Source organism: Symsagittifera roscoffensis, chromosome 7 (assembly GCF_963678635.1).
Source record: "Symsagittifera roscoffensis chromosome 7, txSymRosc1.1, whole genome shotgun sequence".
NCBI lineage: Eukaryota > Metazoa > Xenacoelomorpha > Acoela > Convolutidae > Symsagittifera > Symsagittifera roscoffensis.
The window spans coordinates 5,780,563-5,790,562 of record NC_087068.1 but is presented as its reverse complement, the minus strand read 5'-3'; the positions used below and the strand labels follow the sequence as shown (position 1 = coordinate 5,790,562).

The following is a 10,000-nucleotide window of genomic DNA, read 5'->3' as shown; positions in this document are numbered from 1 at the left end:
CTAGTGGAACCTGATCCAAACTGTATATTTTTATTGGTTATAAATTAGATATTTTATCCCTATAAAATATTGAAGTTTAACCAACCATACTCCATCTAATTAACAACCCACTTATTTGTAAGTGCTGAAACTACTTGTAGTTTCTGCACCAGAGCATTCTGAATTTAACTTACAGTTTAGTTGCCTTTTCCAAGAGACCAACTCGTAACAAACCAGTATACTCTAGATCTATTGAGACTTAGAGATATAAGAGTAAGATTAAGATCGGTATTAGACTAAGAAGTTGCACGAATCTATCCGGCCGAAAATAAGATAGCGCGACGAGCAGACGGTGTACCTTATCTGAAATTACTCTATGAGTTGACATAACGTCACAACTCACTAGGTAAAAGACGATAAATGAGAACGGATATCAAATTGCATGGCATTGAAATAGTGATTGACCGTGCCGGTTCGTTCAAGGTACAACTATGGTACAATTCTTTCGCCTTCCCCCCGCCTCACATAAGGGCTTTTTCCTAACCACAAAGCACCCCCACCACACTCATAAGCATCATTTTTTACACACTCAAGCCACACTCAAGCCTTATTAGTCCGCATGCCAATTTTTGTAACAATCGGACACCGCAACCAAATCCCTTCTAGACACGAAGCTCCCTTTTGTTACAAACTCAATTTTATTTCTTTTGCATAGTGTACGGAACGTAGTTTGTTCCAGTAAAACATTTAACATGAAACGTAAGGAAAAAAAGACACTGAATGACGGCCGTGCAAAAGTCACTCTTATATTAAATCGATATAACAAACATGGATAGCCAGTTGCTGTGCAAGTATCACGGAATGTTCCGACACTTTCTTAAAACAACAACAAAAAAGTTTTTTCTTCTTCTTTTTTTTTGCTGCGAATTGGAGTCGTTTCTTCTGCGTGGTGTGATAAAAAAACATATTAACGCGTCTAAAGGTAATAAAGTTCGCTCACTCAAAAACGTTTGTCGTCAAAAAATCAAAAGCAAAAAAAAAGAAAAAAAGAGATTTGAATTTTTTCCTTCTAAAATAGCACAAAAATTTTTCATATCCTAAATAATCAATTTTCATTACAAACATAACAGGTTTCTGGACACTTTTTGAGCTTTTTTAGCAATTAATGAAACTCTTTAATGAGCAAATACGCCAAAAACCTTATTCATGAAGTTACTGCAGCGACCAGTTGTTTTGATGGATATTCAAATAAAAAAGACTATTGAAACGATAGGAAAAACTAGACATACCAAATAAAAGTCTCAAAAATTGTCCTTATTATATCATATACCAAGTTTCACTGTAAATCTCACTCAAAATTTTTATTGTTCCGACTTATAAAAAAAATTAGAAAATGATAATTCTGGGTAACTTTTTTATTCAGAAAAGTTTCCAAAAGCGCATTTGATCTATTGGAGGACCGATCATTTCATTCATGTAGGATTGGCTTGTTGGGCACATCATTTTTTGCCTGGCAATAAAAATCCTCTGAAACGAATCTATATCTAAATGCTCGTTTTATATTTTGATGCTGAATGTGTAACGCGAATGGTTTTTGGATGTCAAATTATCACGCACTACAAAATCGTTCAAAATTGAATTGGGACAAGACTAGTTTGTTGTTACGACTTTCGAAGAAATAGAAGGTTATATATGATAGAAGTGGTTTTTTATTCTGGCCAATTTTAAAAAAAAGTTTGACAGCGAGGACCATTATTGGAATTTCAGAATTCAAACGCATGTGACACTAGCGTAGCTGAGACCAAAAATTTCTAGTGCCACAAATAAAACTTTCAATAATGGAACTATTTTTGCAGGGCGGATCCTCCCACACTCATAATCGTTCTTGTTAGAATTCAGGCAATGCCGTAAACTGGTCATAATAATTCCGTATTTGTCTCAACCTTCAGAACTAAATAATTGATACTGGCAGTCCGATGTTGATAGTTTGTTAGAAATTGATACAGCAAAAACTGTTTGAGACAACTCAAAGTGCGGTCGGAAAATTCCAAGTTTTGCCCTGATATACAATCAGTCTTGTTAAATTAGCCTTTCGCTGAAAATAACGGCGGCTCAGTTAATGGTGGTCGGATTGAAAGCCACAAAAACGAAACAAGACTGCTCGTTCAGGGAAAGGGCAGTGAATGTTCCGACTGTCTTTTAAGGTCTTTGGAGCAGCAATAACACCAAAAAGTTAAATGTAATGAAATAAAATTGATAAGTGACTAAAAGTGAATAAAAATTTATGCGAAAATCATCCCCACACGCCATATAAAGAACAAAATGACAGATTTAGCTCATAGTAACAAAAAATATGGCAATAAATCTTACTTGGACCATTTTGGAACAATTTTTGAGACTAATTAAATCTCAGCTTACGCGTTAAAAGCGCGAAATATATCGAGCGTTCACTGTCCCAAATTGGCCAAAATATCAGTATATTCCAATATATCAGTACCAAAATATCAGCACCAAAATATTCTTTAAACCCCCATAATAAACAAAAATTGATCACAGGTGAATTATCATTTTCTATTTAAGCTCAAGACAACAATACTTTTTGAATGATATAAGAAAATTCCGTCAAAAATGGCTATTTAAATAGTCAAAGAATGTCTGAAGAAAAAAAAACACCCCGAGGTGAAAAAGTCGGAACAAAAATTTAGAAGACCCGCGGATTCTTTAGATATTGCCGTCATTTTTTTTGGGAGCAAGCAATTTTCCGAACCCCGGAATTACTGCAGATGCATTAAGATAACGAAAACTTTTTACGCCCCAAAATTTTTAGAATACAACGACCATATCGGTTATAGTAGATAATGTGGAATCTACAGTTTGTCTCTGACTCTGAGACCACGAAGCAAATTTTTGAACGTCCTATTATTTTTTTGTTTCAATAAATTATTCTGAAGGCATGAAAATGACTTTTTTATATTTCTCTATTCTGTTTTAAGACATGGATAAATCCCCAGTTGAGACAATACAACAACATTAAATGTTTTTTTTTTAATTTTAATCCAGTCCCAGAGAGAATACCTCCTATTCTGTTCACCTATTTAGGCGCTGTAGTAAAAGAAAATTTGACAAATAGACCCGTCTTAAAGGTTTTATCCTTGTCTCAAATGCCACATCAATGCTAACTTTATCTGCTAAATATCAAGTATACGTCATTTATTGCAACCTTACCAAAATATGTAATGTCTGAATTCTTTTAGAAGATGAACAACCTTAATGTGACCTCCAATGATCTTAGAAAACTGTGCATGGTGCGATCAACAGCTACATGACAGTCAAAACTTCAACCGATCCCATTTTAATAGAAGAAATCTAATGAAGATTTGCGAATATCCTATGAGGCAAACCTGAAAAGGCGTAACTTTGAAAAAAAAAACAGAAAGTGGAAATAATTTCTAGACTTCAGAACAGAGGATTTCGACATATTGTTAAAAATTGGACAGCCCAACAAGCGGATCAGGATATTATCAAGGGAGGGGGCGGATACCCAAAAATATGTTACTAATATTTTGACCTGTTTTAGGTCGACCAAAATCATTGGTTTTGCGTGCTTTCCCGAAACAATACATTGACCTTAATTGGTCGAAACATTCAACGCCGCTGGTGAATATTTCAAAAAGCACGTTAAATGCTGTATTTGGAAGTTTGTCATCAAAAGAAGTGCCTCTCAATTTTAAAACTAATTGGCACCAAAGGCATCTTAGGACAAACTTGGTCGGTTAAAAATAGATGTCGTAAAGTGTTACCAAGAAAGATACTAATCCTTAATTCTACCCCTGGTAGATCCACAAGAACAGGGCAACGAATTATTTTCAACTCTCTTATTCAGTATATTCGCTTTAATCGTCTAATGACTTTGTAAACTATAACCTGAGCTTGAAAGTCCATTTTTTTGTCTCTAACAGTTTATATGTTTTCTTTCGCGTTTTTTTCCTTGCAATCGATCCAATCCTGATTTTTCAGCTCAACTTCCTCGCTGCTAATTTGACCATATTAGAAGACAGGGAAGAGGTCGAGTTACCATATGTGTCTATTAGCATACATTCTACAGAGCATTCCAATTCCACGACCTTATGCTGTCACAAATCACAAAATACTATTAAGAAAACATGGCATTTCGAAACGTTCTATAAAATTAAATCTTGAAAAACTTATTCAACTATTTTTGCTAAAGGCCTTTCGCTATATTCAGAACTTAAACAATTAACGAAACAGTTAACAATCAGCTTTAACAGTCTAGAACTAGTTTTTCTGAATTTGTTTTGTTTTTCTACTGATTATATTTTCTGCCCAGTCGACTATGTGAGTGTATGGAGCCCTTGTTGCTGAAGGCTGAAATAATATTGAAAAAAAAGGGAAAATGAGAAGACAGCCGACCATCCCCAAAGCGGAGTCAAGGAAGTTGTTGGGCTTAGAGAAGGATTTATGGTCACAGAATATTTACTAATCCTCCCAGAGGAACATTTTTAATGGCTCTTTTGAAGCGGCAAAGATTAAAGGCTCTTTTTCTCAGACTTCGCCTTCTTCAAATTCCACTGAAGCAATATGTCAATGAGTTTGCAGTGACCGCTGCTTATTTGGAGGAAGGTTTTGAATTTGAACATGGCAGTGACAGTTTTAATCAACCTGTCATTTTAAAAAATCAATATTCTTCTGAATGATTTTTTGCTCTGCTTTTTTTTGTATATATAAGTCTATATATATATATATATTAATAATAACTTGTCTTTCAATTTCTCAAGTCACAAGATTGGATTAAAATAAACTCCAAACTATCATTAAAAACTAAAAACTGGTTTAAAAAAGGCTATAGCAACAGGTAGGGGTGAATAGTTGAAAATAAAATAGAAATCAATCTAGAAAGCAAAATAAAACTGCTTGTATCAGTCGAAGCCTTGAATGTTGCGACTACTCTTAAACGTTCCGACAAAAAGTTTACGAATGAAAAAACAACATTTAAAACGAACAAGACTGCTCGTATATCAAGGCAAAGCCCTGAATGTTCCGACTGTCCCTTAAATCATATCGAATAGTTTTTGGGAAAAGAAAATATTGAAAACCTATAAACTGAGAACAATATCAAAGTGTGAATTGTTGAGTCCAACGAAATAAGTGCGACCGATCTGATTAGCTAGCCTCAATTCAATTTGGAACGATTTTGTTGTGCGGGATAATTCGCCACGCATGAACATTTCGCGTTACGCACTCAGCAATATGAATAAATTCTTCAAAACCCGCATAATTTTGTCCAGAACATGGCCAATTTGGTAATTTTCAAACCCCCAGAACTTCACAAAAAACAATCTGAGTTGAATTATATATTTTTTAATTTGAACTCGGGAAGTCAAAATCTTGAATGAGGTATAAAATGAAGTATATTTTTCTTGAAAACTATTATTTCGATCGACGAAAATTGACTGAATAAAAAAATCACACCGAGCATAAACATTCCGTTTTCTTCGAAGTTTTTTTTAAATTTTATCCCTAGTTGTTTTCCCCCTCATCCTACTTCAATTACAACGTGATCCAATATACGTTTGTAATGTATAAACATAGTTTGAGAAACAAAATTGCCTGCTTCAATTGTATTTGGAATGATTTGATTTGCCTATTTTGCATTAATATGACGAAATATTTCTCGCGTTAAATATCAGAAGTTGGCCAAGTTGGCAGTCTTCAAACCACAATAACTTCACAAAAAAATTCACGGATGTATTATTCTTTAAACTTTCAGCTCGAAACATCAATGGCTTTCATATAAAGAAAGTTCCGTGAAAAATGACAGGTAAACAACTACAACTCTGTTGGTAATTTTTCGCTTACGCGTTAATAGCACGAAATATAGCGCGCTTTAATTATCCCAATTTGGTAACTTTAAATCTCCATAACTTTACAAAAAAGGTTTAAATGTAAATTATTTTAAAAACTTGACATTTGGGATCATATAAAAACATTCCGACAAACAATGCAAGTTGAAAAGACAAAAATTGTCCGGAGAAAAACAAATTCTTCAAAAGTTGGAATAATAAACTACTATCCTACGGGCTTTGAATTGTGAACGTACTCGTTGCTCTACAATTGTTTTTTGAAGTGCCTGATTGTTTTTAAAAATATCATCTAATTGAATATTTCCGATACTGCCACAAATTTATCACAACATAATCGTGACCAAGTTTTTTTTAAATATCATGAAAACAAATAAAAATTAAGGTCTGAATTTTGACAGTCAAATTTGAGATAATTCTTGCTCTGAAGTTTCCAGTTTTTTATCAACAAGTATCAGTCGCTGCAAAATAATTTCGCTATAAAAGCGTTCCAAATCCAATTGATTAAGCAGCTTGATCTAAAAAATTTGTTAGCAGAGGCAAAATTTAACACTCTTATCGTGAAGGAAACGAGTGTTAGAAATTGAAACTTCTAAGTTTAGGCGTGAAGTTCGTTGGACGTTCGGGAAAAGCCACACCCCATCAATGTGTTTTTTCAGCCTCATAAGACTCTCAGAAATGAGTAAATAATTTCGGCGGATGTTCAAAAAACCGCCCTATCGTGAAGCCAAAATAACACCAGAACTATGTAACAATTGCACGACAACAGTGACAATCTGTGTTAATCTTGCGTAATTATGTAAATTTTTGGCTTGTTGAAATGGTAATCTTATTTTTGGTTTGTTGGCCCTTCGGCTTGTTGGCCAACAACCGTAAGCTTCCGTCTCTTTTGTTGCATAAATATTTTGCAGCTACTTCATCAGGGGCGTAGCTGTTAGCATGTGTGCCTATTATCAAGCGATAATTGCGTTAATTTGGTGCTCATTGAGAAAAAAAATCAAATTAGCTTACAGGTTCAAATAATTTTAAAAATTCCATGATTTGTATGGGAAATAATAACATAACTTTCGCCCTAATTGAAGTTTCGGCTAAGTGCACGCTGAAAAAAACTGCAAACGTGAAAACTTTCAAAACATGAAAATAACGAGTCTTCAAATTACATTCTCTTACATGGGCATGCTAATCGACACACGGGCTAATAGGCTGGTGCCCTACTTCATCCATGTTCAAAAACCATTGCAAACCAGAGACTCATTAAAACAATTACAATTTATAAATATATAAGGAACTCGCTGCTAGCTCATGTTGATATTTTACGGGCAGCGTTTTTGTTCAAACAGGTGATGGCCCGTATCTCACGAAGTCTCAAAAATCGGATCTGATCATCTATAACTTTTTCATTTTTCGAATCTTGTGCAGATCTGATCCATGTTTCATTTACATATGGGCAGGCTTGATTAAATCCTTATCAGATGTGGATTTTATCAAAAATCCAGACATATCCCAGACAAGAATCAGACCTGTTCACATCTGGAACAGATCTGTATCAAGTCTCAGTCACCCCTTTCCTGATCTGAATCAGACCTCGTCTGATCTGGATTCGACATGATCTGACCTAGACCCGACATGACCTGATTTAGATCATACCCTCAGCAGAATGTCAACGTGCTCAGATCTGGAAGCTCGGCAAGGTCGCTGAGCTGACCAAAACTTGAACATTCCAAAAAAAATTATATAAATTTCGAACTCATTAAGGAAAAGCAGAGGAGTTTTTTTATCAAATTATTCCTAAATTGTTTTTATCATTCTCCCAAAAAAACGAAACAAAACCTCTTTGTGACAATTTTAACTGGTCTCGCAGTTCAAAGTTTTCGACTAACTTTTGCCCTTTTTTCAAAAAAAAATCCAATTTTTGGAAAAATAAAAAATATGCACAACACAGGAAAAACTCAGTAGTGTTGAAATTTGAAAAAAAAAACAAAAAAAAGTTATGTGCATAATCTTTTCAGTTTTCTTAAACAAATAAAAATGTCAGTTCCAGTTCTAATAGCGTTTTTTTTGGGGGGGGGGGATGAACGAGGGGTAGGGGACGATCACGAACACCTCCCTCTCCAGGAATTCAACACTTTACCACCCCAGAGGTTCTCTCTTTGGTACTATTTTACGACAACTGACCCTAATAGACAGTAATATTTGGCGCTAAAAATATTTTAAAAAGTGCGGGTTAAGCGCGTCGAAGAAACATTATATTTTTTGCCAACTTTTTCGAAAAACTGCATGAAACTGCTTTTTCAAAAAATTCATCTGCAGCTCAGGAAAATTCGCCAAAACACGGTCTTCGAAGTTATTTGGATGACCTCGAAAAAATCAAATTTAACCCACTTAAAAAAAGTTTCACAAATTCGCTGCATATAATTATGATAAAATTATCGATAACGTCCTTCCAAGAAATACTGAAAAAAAAAAATTAAAAAATAATCAAATTTTCTCTATTTATTAAAAGTTTTTTCATTTTTTCATGGAAGGTTATTTTCCCGCAAAAAATTAGGTTTGTGGAAAAAAAATTAAAAACTAGCACAAAATCGATTGAAGAACTAGTATGCCTGGTCTCATTTTCTGCCCGTCGTGCCAAATCATCCTACTAGAAAAAATCAGCCAAAAACTCATTTATAAGGAGTGTTGCTTTGAAAACAACGCAAACTAGAGAAGAAAACTTCGTGAAGGTAAAAATTAATGATTAAAAATTGTCACAAGCCAAAATATTCATTGATTTTAAATAAACTGAGCCGACTAGCACTAATTTTTTTTTGCGTGCATTCAAGTTTCGACTAAGAAAACAAAAAATCCAAAGCAATTATTCATTGCAGTTGGGAAGCCTTTTTTTTCGTGTGTTATTTGACAATTTCAGCAGCGAACCCATTGTAATTTCCCCAAAAAATTGTAAGTAGAGTGGCTTACAGAGCCATAGTGGCTTACCGAATAGCCTTGTGGCCTGAAGAGCTGACATGGTTTCGTTGCTATTCAGGGCCAATAATCATGGCCCCGCCCGCATTCGACTGCAGATCATGGCCGCCACTTTTGTCATCTACTTCTTCTTCGCAATCCACTGTGTTTACTGATACTTACCACATTATGCACAAATGATGCCGCGTTTGGCGCTTCCATTGTTTTGGAATCTTTTCTAGTGTCGCGTGGAATGTCTGGCATTGAAAGCCGCCTATAGTCTTTCTCGCTCATTTTCAACAAACCAGCTGCCTTTGAAAGGTTGAGATTCTCGTTTGCCCAAATTATTCGCTCGCCAAATTATAGCATCAACTGCTAATAATTAAATTGTGTGGCCAGGAAATAAAGCAAAAAAAACTCTGCGGCGATAATAAGTTGTCTGATAAAAAAATGAGGAGCAAAATGTAATGTAATTTATTATTTGGAGTATATAGTATATAAAAAAATCGGTGGAAGTTTTTTTTCCTGTTTTTCTTATAATAAGTTGAGGCGTTGTTCCTGCGAGATATGTTTTAAGAGTTTGTGCTTCGCAAGTCTTGATAAAAATATTTATTTCTATTTATTTCGTCACAAACACCGGAAAAGAGAGGAAAAGTTACTGTTGACACTGCATAAATAACATTCAGGGTAATAGAAAATATTGAATAGGAAAATTTCACAATTTAAAAAAACATCCTATTGGTACAAAAAAACATGTGATCAACCTACAATTGTTTTTTCTAATATCCGGTGAAACACGTGGTGTTTGCTGACAATCGATGCAACGCGCCTTAATTATCAAGTTCAAAATGATTTTAGGAAGTTTGGTCTCAGGATGAAAGCAGATTTGATCAATATGTTCGAGTATTTGTAATCAGCCGACTCAAAACGTGAAAAAGACCGAAAATAACAAGTATAATTTATGACAAAGAGAAATTATTTCAAAATTCAGTCTTATTGAGAAAGAAGCAAAAAAAGAGGAAAGCATTACTTTCTGACGTCATCAACACTTCTCAGACCTGGGTCGTAAAATTATACAATGAAAGTATCACCAGGGGTGAAACTTCCCCATAATTTATTTATAGCCTTTTTTTCTTCTGATTTGCAACCTTGCAAAAAAATTACACGAAAGTGTAGCTTTCATGCTTTGTTTTTCATTG

General features: G+C 34.5%; 2 protein-coding genes across 6 annotated transcripts in view; one reads left to right on the top strand and one right to left on the bottom strand.

The window, feature by feature from the left end:
• LOC134851749 (14-3-3 protein homolog 1-like) overlaps positions 1-10,000 on the top strand; it is a 524,146-nt gene that overhangs the window by 170,898 nt on the left and 343,248 nt on the right. The window lies entirely within an intron of this gene.
• LOC134851394 (ankyrin repeat domain-containing protein 63-like) overlaps positions 1-10,000 on the bottom strand; it is a 64,525-nt gene that overhangs the window by 41,092 nt on the left and 13,433 nt on the right. Inside the window, exon 1 of one of the 2 annotated variants that reach the window (XM_063867455.1) lies at positions 8,835-9,305. The exons of the other annotated variant lie outside the window; for it this stretch is intronic. Coding sequence (XP_063723525.1) covers positions 8,835-8,865 — 31 coding nt within the window. The 5' untranslated portion in view covers positions 8,866-9,305. Of the gene's footprint in view, positions 1-8,834; positions 9,306-10,000 lie in introns of those variants that run through there. 2 annotated transcript variants of the gene reach the window in all.